The sequence below is a fragment of the Hyaena hyaena genome, unplaced genomic scaffold (assembly GCF_003009895.1).
Source record: "Hyaena hyaena isolate Hyena2069 unplaced genomic scaffold, ASM300989v1 scaffold_88, whole genome shotgun sequence".
NCBI lineage: Eukaryota > Metazoa > Chordata > Mammalia > Carnivora > Hyaenidae > Hyaena > Hyaena hyaena.
In genome coordinates, this window is record NW_024080720.1 from 1,529,676 (window position 1) to 1,546,864 (window position 17,189).

The following is a 17,189-nucleotide window of genomic DNA, read 5'->3' on the forward strand; positions in this document are numbered from 1 at the left end:
GAAACTTAAGGGGATCTTATGAAAGGACACCCTGGGATTTTGGCCAGGGAACCCAAATCTTCTGCAGAGAAGATGGGGCTCTCAAAACACAAATGCACCTTATTTGTAGTTCAGGCTTTGGCTCCAAATCCCAGTGAACAGACTGCACTATGCTGAGAATTTCTTTTTTCTCTGCTAGACAGACCTAAGGAGCCTCAAAGCAAAGCTTTCTACCTAGAGTAATCCTAAATCCAAACCCATACCAAGCTTTGGATCTTATCACTGAAGGAAAAAAGTGACAGCAGCTAGCATCACAGAAAATTGGCAGAAAGAGACAGAAAAAAAGTTTACATCTACAGACACCCACCAAGGGTCTTTTTAAGCCACCCTGGCTTGCCAGGTGGGAGGTGAAAACTTAGCCCTAGGAAGAGAAAAAAAAGACCCCAGAGTCAGCTTCCTGATCAAGTGGACAGAAGCAGAGGAGGATCATGGGCTTGGCTTAGAAACTCAGCACATGGCACTGCTCACAAGCACAGAGGCCAAAATTCTTGGCTGAGTGGCACTGCTCTTTGGGGTGGAAGTGAAGTGTCCTATACACCCTTGGAGATGGAATAGGGTGAGAAAGACAAGAAGTAGGGAATGTATAAAGACAAGCCTTGGAGCACCTGAGTGGCTCAGTAGGTTAAGCATCTGACTTCAGCTCAGGTTATGATCTCACAGCTCGTGAGTTTGAGCCCTGCGTCGGGCTCTGTGCTGACAGAGCCTCTTTCCGACTCTGTGTCTCTCTCTCTTTCTCTTCCCTTCTCCCACTTGTGATCTCTCCCTCTCTCAAAAATAAATAAATAGGGGCGCCTGGGTGGCTTAGTCGGTTAAGCGTCCGACTTTTGCTTAGGTCATGATCTCACAGTTCGTGGGTTCGAGCCCCGCGTCGGGCTCTGTGCTGACTGCCAGCTCAGAGCCTGAAGCCTGTTTCAGTCTGTGACTCCCTCTCTCTCTGACCCTCCCCTGCTCACGCTGTCTCTCTCTCTCTCTCTCTCCTAGAAATAAATAAAAAAAAAAAAACATTAAAAAAAATTTTAAAAAATAAATAAATAAATGAAGTCGAGCCTTGAATTATCCCAACGCTAAGCATGCATATATTTCTTCTATACGCATGTGTGTGTATGTAATTATACACAGAGACAAAACATGCATCCTCTTGATTCTGAACGTATTAGTATCTGATGATAAACAGATCTAAAATATATTTGACCAAAAAGCCAATTTTACAAAGGTATCCAAAATATTCTGGAAATACTCTTGTTTTGAAGTATTATTGTTACTGCATTTTGATAACTGAAACATCAACTAATAGTGACCAAGAAATATCATTCAAAAGCAGATCCAGGAAGTTTCACTACAAATTATGCGTTCATATAGCCATAAACCCAGAACGCCACCAACCCAATAAATCTTAGCTGGCTGAAGATGTTTTCAAGTCATGGGCCTGTCACATACACTTCTCCACACCCAACACTGTGCAGGCCTGAGAGTCAAGCCAGCTTGACTCCTGAGTGGCACACAGGTATGGTCTCCAAACCAATCCTGGCCTCTGCCCATTCTTTCAGTGCTCACAATGAAAATCAGATTGCATAAAAATCAAGAAAGGGGCTCATTCTGCCTTCTAGGCTTTCCCTAGCAAAGTACAATTTAGAACTTTCCCAGTCTCAGCCTGGTCTGGCCCAACCAATTCTAGTTGGTTCAGGCCTTGGTATTCTGTAGAAGCTGAAGCTAAATGGAAGAGCGTGTGAATAAACAGAAAACAAACAAGGAAAAGTCTGTGAAATCAAAACAGGGTAATTCCCTAAGTTATCAAAATGTTGCTATCATAGGTATACTTCCACTTTAAAGAACAGATGAAGCTGTCCTACCTCACTAGTAATCGAAGACATGTAAATTAAAACAATAAAATGCCATTTTCCATTTATCAACTTAAAGATTTCTATTGTGCAACAGTGGAGTACAACACACATTCTTATACACTGCTAATGACAGAATCCTATAAAATAAAGTAACAATGTAACCTAAGGACCTTCAAAATAAATAAGCACTGACCCAGGAATTTAACTCTACATATGCTAAAGAAATAACCAAAAGTGGGGCGCCTGGGTGGCTTAGTCGGTTAAGCGACCGACTTTCGCTTAGGTCATGATCTCGCGGTTCGTGGGTTCGAGCCCCACGTCGGGCTCTGTGCTGACAGCTCAGAGCCTGGAGCCTGTTTCAGTCTGTGACTCCCTCTCTCTCTGACCCTCCCCTGCTCATGCTGTCTCTCTCTCTCTCTCTCTCTCCTAGAAATAAATAAAACATTAAAAAAAAAAAGAACCAAAAGTAACTGTAGTTTTCTTACTGATTTTAAGAATTCATATGTTATGAATAATCACCATTTTCTGCTTGTAAAAACAAGTAAAAGATTTATGTAAAAAAAATTCATCACAACCAGAAACCATCCAAAAATAGGTCATCATACACCTTCATACAATGATCTAGAGTTTTGTGACAAAAATTAATCATAATATAATATGAAATGAAAAATATATGATGTAAAAGTGTATATACAGTTTGATACCAATTATGTTACAACACACCCAGAGGGGAGAAAAGCAAGAACATAATATACCAAACTTTCACACATTTTCAATTTTCCTCTTCTTTTTTATTTTTACTTTTTAAAATTGTTTAATGTTATTTATTTTTGACAGAGAGAGAGATAGAGTGCAAGCAGGGGAGGGGCAGAGAGAAAGGGAGACACAATCGGAAGCAGGCTCCAGGCTCTGAGCTGTCAGCACACAGCCCAATACAGGGCTCTAACTCAGGAACCATGAGATCATGACCTGAGCCAAAGTTGGATGCTTAACCAACTGAGCCACCAGGCACCCCTCCTCTTTTTTTTTTTAAATGTTTATTTATTTATTTATCTTTGAGAGAGAGAGAGAGAGAGAGAACTCACGAGAGTGCATCCAGGGAAGGGGCAGAGAGAAAGGAAGACAGAATCCCAAGCAGGCTTCAAGCCATCAGCACAAAGCCCAATGCAGTCTTGAAGCCATGAACTGTGCGATCACGACCTGAGCTGAAACTAGAGTCAGATGCTTACCCAACTGAGACACCCAGGTGCCCCTCAATTTTCCTCTTTCAACTTTTACATATTTTCTAAGTTTTCTACAATAACCTGGTAATAATCTTACCGAAATAGTAAAAGGTAAAAGATTTATACGATCTGAAGAGAAACCAGAGTATATAATCTTACCAAAATAGATTTTATCTCAATGAACTTAAGCAAATGAAACAGACACATATTTAATGCAAATCAAAACCACAATGAGGGTGCCTCGCTGGCTCATTTAGTGGATCACATGACTCTGAACCTCCAGGGTTGTGAGTTCGACTCCCATATCAGGGAGAAGAAGGAAGAGGAGGAGAAAAAGAAAGAAAGAAAGAGAGAGAGAGAAAGAAAGAAGTCACTAAAAACAAAACAAAACAAAAAACCACACAATGAGATACCACTTCACACTCACTAGGATTCCTTCTGTTTTTATTTTATTTTTCTTAAGAGGTTCTATGCCCAACATGGGGCTTGAATTCACAACCCTGAGATCAAGAGTCGGATGTTCTACTGATTAAGCCAGCCAGGAGCCCCTAGGATGACTTTAATAAAAGACAGACAATAACAAGTGTCGGCCAGGATGTGGAGAAATTGGAAAATTCATGCACTGCCGGTATGAATGGAAAATGGTGCAGCCACTGTAGAAAAACAATTGGGCAACTTCTCAAAAAGTTAAACATGGAGTCACAATATGACCCAGCAATCCCACTCCCAGGCATATACCAAAAAAAAAAAAAAAAAAATATGTCCACACAAAAATTTGTGCAGGAGTGTTCACAGCAGCATTACTCATAACAGCCAAAAGCCTATGTCCCAGGTTTGCTCTTACAGGCTGGGCTGGTGGATGTATAAGCCAGCTGGTTGGTTTTACCTGCTAAAATGTTTCCATCACTCAGATGTAAAGCAATCAATGGCTGTCAAACACCATGATCTGTGAAGCTGGTATCATACGGCAATGAAAAGGCAAGTTAAGGAAACCGAGGCTCAGTGACCAGCCCAAGATCTCAGCTGCTCCAGGATTCTCACTGAATTCAAATCTCAATCATTCAGATTTTCCAAAGGGAAGGGGCAGACCTGCCCCCTGGCTGCCCTCACCCTTCTCCTGGCACTATCCTCTGATGCTGACAGCCTGAAGCCTGAGCCAGAATTGGGTATCACCAGGAAGCGGGTGTGGGCAGTTACAACAGCCTAACCAGCTGCCTGGCATCACAACAGAGCCTCAAAGGGTACCGATCAACAACAGGTCTCCAACCTAACCAACACTTCCTCGCCGGATAGATGATAAAAAGCTGCCAATGCTCCTCTCTCTCACCCCACCTGCAGGGAAATGAAACTACTCTCCTCTTTCCTTCCTGTCACTATTAAAATCCTGACATTGACTAGTAGCTATTTCCCAGGATCTACTGCTTTTAAAGGAGTCTGTCTTCTCTTTAAACTCTAAAACAAGGGAGATTTACCGAGCTGCCACTACACTCTTAGAAAGGGACCCTTATTTTAGGATAAAATTAAAGAAAGTTCCAAGTTCATGTATCTTTAGAATTCCTGGGAGCACCTCTGGTCAGGAGCAGTTCTGTTATTCTTCTCCAGCTATAGAGAGCTCTGGACCTCAAAGAAAATGCTAATCCCCTCTATCACAGTTTAAACAAAGCCTTTCCCTGCCTCCCTCAAAGCTCAAAGTAAAGCAGATGTAGAAGTTAATTCCCTGCCCATTCATTCACTCATAAAGATGCATACAAGGACAGAACTAGTTACTATGGGAAATTTAGAGAGTCACAAAATTAAAAGTCTGTAGAGATGCCTCTGTTTCTTCTTCTGTAAGACAAAAATATTAATTAGTGTATCTACTTTACACCATTATATGGAATAAATAAAATACTGTGTAGGGCATGTGGTAAACACTCATGTTAGCCATAGGAAAAAGCTATAGGAAAACAATTCTGTATAATGTGCTACCATTTATCTAAATAAGAAAAAATATGAATATACACACAATACACACACACATATACACAGAAAAAAGCAACAAAAGTTAATTTGCTTATATTAAAAGAATAAATCATAAAATTTAGGGAGAAAGAGAATAGGGTACAGGGATCAAAGACAGAAACCAGGCTTCTTGGGATAGATTTTATGTTGTAAATTTGACTTCAGGCCATGTATTTTATTTTTTACATAATTATGCAACAAAATTAAATTATCAAAAGCAATCCCTCAAAATCAAAAAGAAATAAATGACTGTAAATAAGTATGTAGTTGGTGAAAACAGTAATTTGAGGGATGCCTGGGTGGCTCGCTCTGTCAAGTATTCAACTCTTGATTTCAGCTCAGGTCTTGATCTCATGGTTCATGGGTTCGAGCCCCACATTGCGCTCCAGGCTGACTGCAGAGCCTGCTTGGGATTCTCCCCCTCTTTCTCTCAAAATAAATAAACTTAAAAAAAAAAAAACCCAGTAATTTGATTATACAGATCCAGTAGACCATGTCCTACAGACAAAAAAATTTACCAAAAATAAATCTTATATTTTTCAAGCACATGTACTGCTGGTGGTAGTTTGGTTTATTATCCTGAGACTTTTGAGGATTGTGGATAATGCAAATGAGAAACTGCACAGGCTCTGGGAACAGGGTTTTTGGCATGCGAGAAAGGAGAAATAGATGCAAAATCAAGGAGTTCAAGAAAAACCCCGAAATCCTTAAAGGGAATTATCAATATGAATTTATGATTTATTACATCTTTAAAAGAAATTACATATTTTCTAGCTCTCTCTACCTAGAAGACCTAGAGAAACCACGTGCACTCCTAGGGCCCAGACTGTGACCTCTCAATACCATTTGCCAACAAAAGGCCACCAGGTTCCTTAAAGAAATGACTGATCCCAGATCTGGGGCAGGAAACGTGGTAAGATAAGCCTGGAATATCTTCCCTGAATCTGGTTTGACATCACAGACAATTAATATCATGTCAAAAGAATTCAGAAGCTAACTTCTCCTACTGGCCACAAATGGCACAATTTGAGCATCACTGGGTTAACAACTGTAACTGAAGTACATCATGGATACATTTCAATCCATGAGTTAACATGTTTTTAACAAAAAACTCAGCACATTTGAAAATGATGAAATTATTTTGAAAACCAAAATTAAAGGGGAAAGAACCTACACCATTTATCTTGCCTTTCTTCTCCAAATTTATGTTGGTAACCAAGTAATTGATGGGGGCATGAGTCGCTACAGAAGTGTTCTAGCTAATAAGAAAGAATGTTAAAATTATAACATCACCATTTTTCAACCTTTAATGAACTAATTGATCAAGGAATAATCATCAGTGTCTATTAACATAGTAAAAGACACAATCAGACATTATAAGCTTCCTGATGGAAGTTAACAACACTACCAAAAAAAAAAAAAAGAAAAGAAAAAAAACCCTCAACCCTGAATCTCATTAAGCCTCTAAATCTACCATTTTACAGGAAATACAGGAACAGAACATTTTAACTGAAACTACAGGAATACAACAGGCAAAATCAGACTTTAGGAAGCTCTACAACAGTGCTCTTCAAATGTGATCCAGACAGATGCCTGTCTGTGAACTTTTTGTCACCAGTCCATGACCAGATAAGAACAAAAATTTAGAGGTGGCATTGAGAAAGACTTAGAGCAAATGAACAGCAGTCTTATGTCTGTTGAGTCCAACTTTTTAAAAATAGGACTAGTTTTATGTAAACCTTTTATTTCATTTTTCTGGAAAAGCTTAAATGCCAAGCTAAGAAATGTATACCATATTTTATATATAAAAGATAAAGTAAAAGCAACTTTTGAGAAGAGAAATAATATAATCATAGATAAACTCTAAGATACATCTGGCAGCAATAAAAACCAGCCATTGGAAGAGGCAGAGTTTAGAAACAGGGAAGGGTGCTTAAGTTTTGATATATTTTAACTTTTTATAATAGGTTTGTGTATATTTTATGGTAGGAAATGATAACATACACTAGCATCTATATATATTTTATGCATTCATGACATACCTTCTACTTAATTTTTTCAATATTTCTAGGCTGTGCAGTTCATCTACAAGTTTCTTTTAATTGCCACAAATTTTTTTCGTGTGTGTGTGTGTATTTTAATTCAACATATAGGTGGACCTGCAAGTTCAAACCGGTATTGTTCAAGAATCAAACGGACTCTGTAAATGATCTGGTTCCACACAAATAAATGGTATTTTCATTATTATGATTATTATTGTTTCTCAAATCTTTTGAGAATCAGACAACTCTGTCTTGCTTTTAAATATTAGAATACCAAGGGGCACCTGGCTGGCTCAATCAGAAGAGCATGTGACTCCTGATCTCAGGGTCATGAGTTTGAGCCCCATGTCGGGTATAGAGATTATTTTAAACAAACAAACAAACAAACAAACAAACAAAAATAAACTTAGAAAGAAAGAAAGATAGAATACCAAGAATTCAAGTCAAAGAACCTCCTGAGCTGGTGATGCACTTACAAAAGTTCTTACAGTAGAAGCAACAAAGGCATTTCCAGACCAATCCCATGAAATCTTCTAATGCCTGAGCTGTTTGTTTGTGGTCACATTGTTTGCTACCATCCAAGCTCAACAACCGGAGGGAAGAAGCAACAGATGTTCAGTGACTGGCCAATTCCTCTAGGAACTGCCACAGTCCATGGCATAAAACAATGATTTCTAAGTGAAGAAAGACCACAGTCAGATGAAAGACAAGATATCTCGATGTGCTCCACTGCAAAAATGTTGTTTGTTAAACATAAAAGGTCATTTGAGGAAGAGCCAGTGAAGGATTAATTAGCAGAGCAAACAAGAGTATTTTTGAGGGAAAAGGCTACAGAGGACAGAACTTTAAATTACCCAACTTTCAATGATTTCTTTTCCACTATTATATATAAAAGGTTTTTTGTGGAAACCATGAGGTCATTGTTTTCCAGAGTCTTTACTATAGGAAACAGCTGTGGGGTACTACACAAACAGAGAACAGTGCCCTATTTAGTAGCCCCTCATTGTCACAAGTGTATAGAGGGGACAGGAAAAATCCATCAAACCACACTCTAAAAAACAAAACAAAAGAAGCAGAGTCAAACTAAAAACTTTAGGCTACACAAAGGAAGACATAAAACAATTAATTTGGAATAAGCCTCTGTAAGTCAGGACAAGCACCTGTGTTATTACATCTGTATCTTGACTTAAGAGCAGCTCCTTTCTACATGGGTCACCAAAAACTCAAATGGTTCACTTTGCACAGTACCTGATATATGATAGACATTCAACAAATGTAATTTAAAAAAAAAAAAAAGCCTTCCTAGGACTCTTACGTTCAAATACTATATGACCTGTCCAAAACCGAATTTGCCCACCCACCTCCAGAACTGTTTTCCATTCTGTACTTCCAGTCTTGAACAGTGCCATCCCACAACTCCCTGCTTCAGTGCCTCGCAGTTATGTTCGGTTCCTCCTTCTTATTCACTCTTCACACACCCATAAAGCTGCCAAACACTGTCAACTCTGCTTCAAATATACATTTTGTATACATACTCTAAAGCCAGAGGAAAGGAACAAAAGGCAAGGAAAAGGAAACTGAATCCACTCCAATCCACTACAGGGTATGTGATACCTCAGATACCACCCCCAAGACTCTGCTTAAACTTGCCCAGTGATAAAAATATGTGAGTGAGACAGCTCACAAAATACACAGCTGAATCCAAGTCTACACACCTAGTCCTAAAATGTACCATAGTTCCTGTCTATCAAGACTCCCTTTCTTAAATATCTCATGATCCCCATGTTCTATGTAAATGCATGATCTTTTCTGCCCCTTGTGCTCCACAAACCACTTCCCCCACTTCCCCTTTCCAACTGTTCCATTCCTATCAAATAATCTCCATTATTTTCTCTATCCCTCAGTTCTGAAACCTTGGTGTTTACAACTCCATCCCTTGGACTCTCCCTAATAATGTCATGATGTCCTCCAAAAGGTTCCTTGGACTCACCCTTCCCTCAGTTCATACTTATGATTGCCCTCTTCCTGCAATTACTTTCTCCTCTATTGGATTCATTTGCGTTCACCATCAGACCCATTGTTCTAAAGCATCCTTTTCATCAAATTAGTGTCTGCACAGCTCAAGTAGCTTATATTGAAACACTACTGATTGCAGCCTGAAGGCTAAACTGTTATGACACACTTTCAAGGCCACCCACAATTTGCCCCTTCTCATCTCATTCATCTGCACTTATTTCCCCTTCTCTCCAAATCAGGGGTTCTCAACTGGTGCAATTTTGCCTCCCAGGGGACATTTGGCAATATCTAGAGACATTTTTGATTGTCAAGACTGGAGTAGGGGACAGGAACACTACATCCTACAATGTAGTTAAACATCCTACAATGCCAAGACAGTCCCCGAAAAAAAAAAAAAAACTGACTCTGTACAAGAAAATCATTTTAAATTTAAAAAAATGACAAACAAGGGCAGTCACTAATAAGAGGAAGCACATGTCAGCGGGGGTATAGGCCCTAGATGCACCATGGATGGGTCGGAGAATCTTGTCCTCTGCAACTATTTGCTGGACAATCCAGGAGGTGCAGCAACATTTAAATTCCCTTTGACTCCGTGGCGGCACTTCTAAGACTCAGTCTTTAGAGAAGGATACTTAGTGTATATTGAAGGATTGGCTACAATGATTCAAAACTGTATACAACACAAACACCTACCATTGGGATTCTATACCACTGTCAAAAAGAATGAGATGTGCTTGGAAGTATCAACAGAAAACAAAGGAAGCCATGCGACCCAAGGGTTGGGGGACAGGGGAAAGCGAGTTACAGAACTCTGTGTGAAGAGTGAGCCCATCAATGCAAAAGATGCAGACATGTTTATATATGCATGTAAGTGGTCCTAAAGGATTATTTTTTTTAATGTTTATTTATTTATTTTGAGAGAGAGAGGCAGAGAGACAGAGCACAAGCAGAGAGAGAGGGAGACACAGAGGCTGAAGCAGGCTCCAGGCTTGGAGCTGTCAGCACAGAGCCTAAGGCGGGGCTTGAACCATCAAACCGGGAGATCATGACCTGAGCTGAAGTCAGACGCTTAACCGACTGAGCCACCCAGGCGCCCCTAAAGGATTATTTATTTTTAAGGCTGACTTCCAATGGCATGTATACAAAGCTAGCTGCAGCTGGCCTTATTTTCACTAAGACTGAGCACCAGAGTCTTGGGGGGGTGGGAGGGGGAGGAACGTTACACATTTCAGCACACCTCACTCTACCCCTTTACGTTTTATGTTGATAACTGTCATTTCAATGGTTGTAAAAACAAGGCAACAGAGGCGCAGCATTCAGCGTGTGTGTCAGCTACGCAGAGGTGATGAAGACTGAAGTCATAGTTCTGGTTCTGCTCTCTTGTTCTCTAGCCAGCAGGGGAACCTCACTCCCTTCATCCAGAAAGGCTGAGGCCGCTCACATCTCCCCCTATGTCTAAAATTTGATGATTCTGTTACCTCCCTTCTGCTTCAGAGGTGTGGAGCTTCACTACAACAAAAGTGACAGCACCGGACAGAGAAGGGAACTGGTTGGGAAGACACACACTTTCTACTCTATACTCAGCCACAAATCTAAATGTGACCTACACAATTTTTTTCCTACTTTTCAAATGAATTTAAGGGGCACCCTCAAGTTCAAGTACTCCCTGGGAACCACTGTGAAATATACTAAACACCTTCATACAAACCAGGAAAACTTAGATCATAGGTCGGCAGCATAAAATCAAAGCCTCCAACAGGTGTCTATGAAAACATAAGGTATGAAACTGAGCCAGTATAACCCCAATTGCTAGCTTATCTGCTACTATTCATTTATACATATTTATTCCCTTTGTAACCTGAGAACTTGCACTCATAAATAAGCACTGCCAGGCACCACAGTTCAAGGAAAAAAATATGAAAGAGAAATTTCTATTCATCAATTATTTTTTGTTTTATAGCAAATTTAGAAGGACTCCCCACAGTTCTTTTATCAGTAGAGAACTCTGTTCTAGTTGTTTTCTGGCAGCACAGTTTGAAAAGTGCTTCTATAAAACATATCTTTGTTACTTGAAAGATGACCACTCATCTCTTTACTTGCTGCGAAAGGGCACTGAGTACTAGAAATCAGCATGTATGAGAAGCTGGAAGCACACAAGCTAGCATCCTAGTTAGACAATAAGCTCATTTCCTCTTAAAATGGCATATTGAGCATTCAGGTTTCAGAATGATTTATTTTCTCTCCTTGTTTTACTAAGATAGTGGTCCAAGGATCCTGCCAGTGAAGTCCAAATTTTACTCTAGTGCTGCTGCAAGCGCACACACACACACACACACACACACACACACACAGAAGAGAAAACCTAACACGGCAACCATTCAAAAGGCTGGGAAAGTAAGAAAAATGCCCTAAGGAGGCACAAAACATTCCTCCAACAGTGTTTCTCAATCTCAGCCTTACTGACATTTTGGGCTGGATAACCAACCCCTTATTGAGGGGAGCAGAGCCAGCAGCACCCCCACACCAGTGCATCAACCAAGTATATCTCCAGACAAGCCCAAATGTCCCCAGGAATGGAAGGGTTGGGAAGGCACAAGAGCCCTGGTTGAGAACCCTGCTCTAAGAGGAGGAGAAAAACACCTGCTTAAAAGGAGAAAAGGATACACGTGGCAGCCAGGGAAGTTTCTTAAAGCATACAAGGTCAGGGCAATCCATCCATCTCATTTTGTAAAATGAAAGTCCAACCTTAACAACCATCTAGTTCATCCAAAACCAAAACTCTGTTTACCTGGCAAACTCCTAAACCTCAAATAAATCAATGCGGTTAGGAATCAAGAAAGAGCTTTAACTGGAAAACTTACAAAGAAAATCATTAGTAACCTAAGGAAGTTTTAAGACGATAAAAGCACACTCAAAGTGCTTTTCGAGACCTCAAGGCAAACTCTCAAGATGGCAAATGGGTTTTATCTTCTCTGCCAACACCAATCAACTGGTAGTGGCTGCCTGAAGCCCAGAATTGGGCAGGATTCTGAGGCGGACTGTGAGCTCAAGGAAAGAGTATCTGCACCGGACACCGATGTCTGCCACATACAGGCAAAGGGCCATGGTAACCGGTATGCCTCACATCTACCTTCTTGGTGTTCAACTCAACTTTCTTATGATCAAAATAATACCCATCAAATTTGGCTGTAAGAAAACATTTGGGGGGGGGTAATCCTCCACAGTGTCACCAGGCTTACCTAATTCGGGGGCAGGGGGTGGGGGAAGAGGAGGAGGAGGAGAGTCTGATTCTATCACTTTCCTGATTAAAAATCAGCCCTGGATTCTCAATTTCCAGAGAATAATGTCCAAACCAGCATAGCCTTCAAAAGCCTTTCGTATTCCATTTACAACATACTTCTCCCAGACTTCTGGCACCCCACTGCTCTTTGTGGTGCAACCAGCCACCAAATGTCTCACTGTTCTCCCAAAACCGCATGCCCTTTCATGCCACCCCCACCCCTTCTCTGTCTGGCTAATTTCTATTCATCCTGCAGAGCACTGCTCTGTAATGCTTTACTTGCTCCCTGGAACAAGAGTGCTCTGTGGACCTTCAGCATCAGTATCACCTGGGAGCCTGACAGAAATGCAGACTCTCAGGTCCCACCCCAGCTCCATCAAATCCAAATCAGCTTCGTAACAAGATGCCTACATGAATTACGCACACATTTAAGTATAAGAAGTGATGCTTTGGGGAACGTACCAGGTCTCACTTTGCAGACAGGTACAGTGTCTTTCCATAATAAAAGTGCCTCACACTTTGGTGGGCTGCCTCTGAGGCAAACTCCTCCTTTACTCATCTTCTCTCTTAAGCCAAGAAAACCCAATATCCACCTTCCAGCCTCCATGGCAGCCAGAGGTGGCCAAATGACACGGCTGTAAGTCAATAAGATGTCAGCAAAAGCCTGCTGAGGGGTGCTTCTGGAAGAACTTACTTTCCCAGTGACTTCCTACCTTGACAAACATTAAGGATAAAAAGCCAAAGGGACAAAATAGCCCAGGACAACAGAGTGAAAACACGGAAATAGTCCAAATCCCTGTTGAGCCCTTCAAGCCATCGTACATTAGAACATCTACCTCCAGATGTACTGTGTGAGCTATTTCAACATCTTTATTACTTAAGACATCATCATTGGGACTTCCTCTTTCTTGTGTTGAATGCATTCCTAATTGATTGAGTAAACCCTTAATAAATGGGAAATGAATGACGAATGAATGAATGCAACGTGAAATCTACTAAGGGCTCAGAAGCCTTTTTTTTAAATAGGGCCTCTAAGAATCTGTTCAACTTTGCCAAAGCATGCTTAAAAATCAGCCTCTGCGTTTCTAGAATTATTGACCCATTTCTGTTCACAGCTTTTTAATGGATTAAAAAAAAGAAGACAACCTTTTAAAAAGCAATGGAAATGTTCACATACAAAAATGCTGTAAGAATTGATTTTTATATTTTGAAAAGAGTAGAAAGCCAAATTTAAAACACTGGGTTCTGACCTTGAAAAGTTTGCAACTTGCTGTGGCTACCGACAGGCAACTATAAGCAAAGAGAAAAAAAGAGAAGAAAAAAGACTTACAGTAGCTGGTTGATTGCTATTCTCTCCTACTTTTTTACTTTGAGATCTCTGACACTGATCTCATTTTTTTCCAGTCCCTATCCCAGTCAAGTATTTCCATTCATATTTTCAAGATCAAACAGCAATCATTTTTTCTTTCTAAGAAAAACAGAGGGCACCTGGGTGGCTCAGTTGGTTAGGTGTCCGACTTCGGCTCAGGTCATGATCTCACAGTTCGTGGGTTCAAGCCCCGCATTGGGCTCTGTGCTGACAGCTAGCTCAGAGCCTGGAGCCTGCTTCGGATTCTGTGTCTCCCTCTCTCTCTCTGACCTTCCCCTGCTCACACACACACTCTCTCTCTCTCAGAAATAAATAAAACATTAAAAAAAATTTTTTTTAAAGAAAAACAGAACAGGGACACCTGGGTGGCTCAGTCAGTTGAGCGTCTAACTTCAGCTCAGGTCATGATCTCACAGTTTGTGAGTTCAAGCCCCACATCAGGCTTGCTGCTATCAGCACGGAACCCACTTCACATCCTCTGTCTCCCTCTGTCTGTCCCTGCCCCGCTCACTCATGCTCTCTCTCTCTTTCAAAAATAAACATTTTAAAAAAAGAAAAAAGAACATAAATATAAATAACATGTATTAAAAGGGGAGGGGTACGCTATGGCAGTATTGTTCCTCCACAAAGTAGGTCCTCAATCAAGTGCTGAATCCTCAGATTACTATTTTATACTTTAACCAAATCATTTATTTTTACTTAAATAAATTTTAGGAAGACACTTCACAGCACCAATGGAAAACCAGTACCATTTGCCGCAAATAGAAGACAAATGTAAAAACAAACACAATGAAAACATAACCTTATTAAACCCTAGCTGCTGCTGCCTGCCAAGGCCTCTAAACTTAGAGCTCGTTCTGTTAAATATAAATAAATAAAAAAGGCAGGGGAGTGAGCATGAGGTGTTGAAGTCAGGCTACCACCAAGCTGAGACCTTCTCTTGGGCATAATAAGGACAGACAGAATGGAAAAGGAATTAACTCTCTCACTGTGATTTCATTCTATTTAATTACCATATCCATGTCCCACGTCCAAGTATCCCTCACACAATCTCAAATCATCTTCCCCTCTTTTTCACTCAAAACAAGGGCCCATTTCCTTAGTACAGCCTTCATGGCCCTACACAACCACCACTTAGCTCTCAACGGAGCTCACTACCCCTCCAGCCCCACCAGCAGTCGGCCACAGGGACCCCAGGGCCGTATCTAGCCCACTCTTGTTTCGTATGGCCTGTGAGCTAAGAACAGTTTGTAGAGCTAAATATTTGTGATCAATTTGATGACAGGGAACATTAATTTTGAACTCCAATTAAGGTAAACATTCCTCTCATTAGTAGACTTGTATTACAAAATATGGTATTCACTCCCAATATTTTTATTCCGGTCAATGAAAACTTTGTGAAAATTTTCTTGTTTTCTTTTAGTACCTACATAAGAGCCTCGATTTTGCATCTTGACCATTTACTACATGGCCCTTGATGGAAAGAGTTTGCTGATCCCAGAGCTACACTTCCTCAAGTGCACCAAGCTCTCAGGCGATCACACTTTCTCTATGCTCGGGAAGCAGTTCCCCCTGAGCTCCTCAAGGCTGGCTCTCCCTGGTTACTCAAGTCCCAGTACAAGCGTCACCTCCTCCAAGAGCGTCACCCTAATCCTGCCCCCTCCCCATTTCAAGTAGCCTGCCAGCACATGAATCACATCACCAAGTTTTACCTCCTTCAAACCGCTCTGTGATAGGACCGCCTTACCTTATTGAAGTCTGTAATGATAAAAATAAACGCAGCAGATAGGCACGGTACTATGCACAATGGAAGCGATTTACATACCAGGTTCAACCCTATAGAAGTGCCAATCAGTAAGTCAAAAAACGGTCAAAAATGCGTAATTTCATAGGGTTCAACCCAACATATCAACCTGTCTGCAGCTCACAACCACCTATGAGGTAGGTACCAGATGAGGAGGCTGGCACAGAGAGGCTGAGAAACTTGCCTGAGGCCACGATGCTAATAAGTGGCAGAGCGAGGATTTGAACCCAGGCTCACACTCCCACCCCCAAGAATGTAAGTTCCATGAAGGCAGGCGGTCTTGCTCATTGCCATGTCCCTCCAGTGCCCATCACAGGGCCAGGCACGTAGTAAACCCTTAAGAATGACTGGGTGAGTCTCCCTTACAAACAGTGGCATCGGCCCTAGACTTGGGGCCCACACCTCTTTAGACCAGTGCGCTGGTTGGCCCGCCGCGCCGCCAGGAAAGGAGGAGTGGAAGACCTGGGGAGCCGGGTGCCCCAGGGACGCGGGGTGCAGGGCCCTCCTGGGGGTGGGGACGCGGCGGGGCTCACCTTGAAGTCGCGGCTGTGCTGCGGGGTGTACTCCAGGGTCCAGAGGGCCCGCACCAGGTGCGCCAGCTGCTCGGTGACCTCGCCCTGGCCCTGCGCGCCGCGGCCCACGGGCTGCTCGGGGTCAGGCGAGGGCTCGGGCCGCCCCGCCCGGTACTGGCCGAGCGCCAGGTACTCGGCGAAGAGCTCGGTGTTGCTGAGACACTGCAGCGTGGCGTTCATGAAGCACGTGTTGCCGTGGTTCCGGAGCCCCGCCACCCCGGGCACCGGCTCGGCGGCGCAGGCGGGCGGCGCGGGCGAGGCGGGCGGCGGCGGACACGGCGGCGGCGTGGGCGCGGCGGCCGGCCCGGGCGGGAAGCAGCTGCGGAGGCCGCCGCGGTCCGGGGCGGCGCCCTCGGAGCTAAGGTGCGAGAGCGTGGACAGCGTCTTAAGGACGCGGCTCATGAAGCTGCCCACCGAGCGCGCCGACGAGGGCGAGGCGGGCGCGGCCGGCGCGGGCCCCGCGGGGCCCCCCGCGCCGCCGCCGCCGCCTCCAGCGCGGCCGCTCCGAAACAGCCGCTTGCTGAAGGAGCGCTTCTCCTTCCCGCCCGCCGCCGCAGCCGGCGGCCCGGGCCCGGGCGCCGTTACCTTGGACATGGCGGCGGCTGCCGACGCTCATCACCTCGTCCGCCCGGCCGGCCCGCGGCCCCGCCACGGCCGCCGCCGCATCCCGCCGCGCCGCGCCTTACCGGGCCGGGGGGCTCGACGCCCCGCACACCTCAGAGCGCCGCGGAGCAAGCCAGCGAGCGAGCGGCGGCCGGCGGGGCGGGCGGGCGCGCGCGCGATCCGCCCAGCTGGGCGGCTCACGTGACCCGCCTCCCGGCGCCGCCCGCCCGGCGCTGAAGCCGGCGCTGCTCCCATGTTTACTGTGGGAATGGAGGTGCCCCTCCAGCCAGACGGAGATGACTCCCGGCTCCGGGGCGGTTCCGCTCTGTGAAGTCCGAGAGAGGCCATGTCTAATGTGGGCACGGTCCCAGCGAGGTGGACAGCGCTGGGCTCGCGCCC

General features: G+C 43.5%; 1 protein-coding gene across 2 annotated transcripts in view; it reads right to left on the reverse strand.

The window, feature by feature from the left end:
• Positions 1-16,863, reverse strand: part of USP31 (ubiquitin specific peptidase 31) — a 68,178-nt gene extending 51,315 nt beyond the window's left edge. For both annotated transcript variants that reach the window (XM_039234435.1, XM_039234437.1), the window contains exon 1: positions 16,149-16,863. In XM_039234435.1, coding sequence (XP_039090366.1) covers positions 16,149-16,781 — 633 coding nt within the window. In that variant the 5' untranslated portion in view covers positions 16,782-16,863. The remainder of the gene's footprint in view (positions 1-16,148) is intronic.
• Between the last annotated feature and the right edge of the window lie 326 nt (positions 16,864-17,189).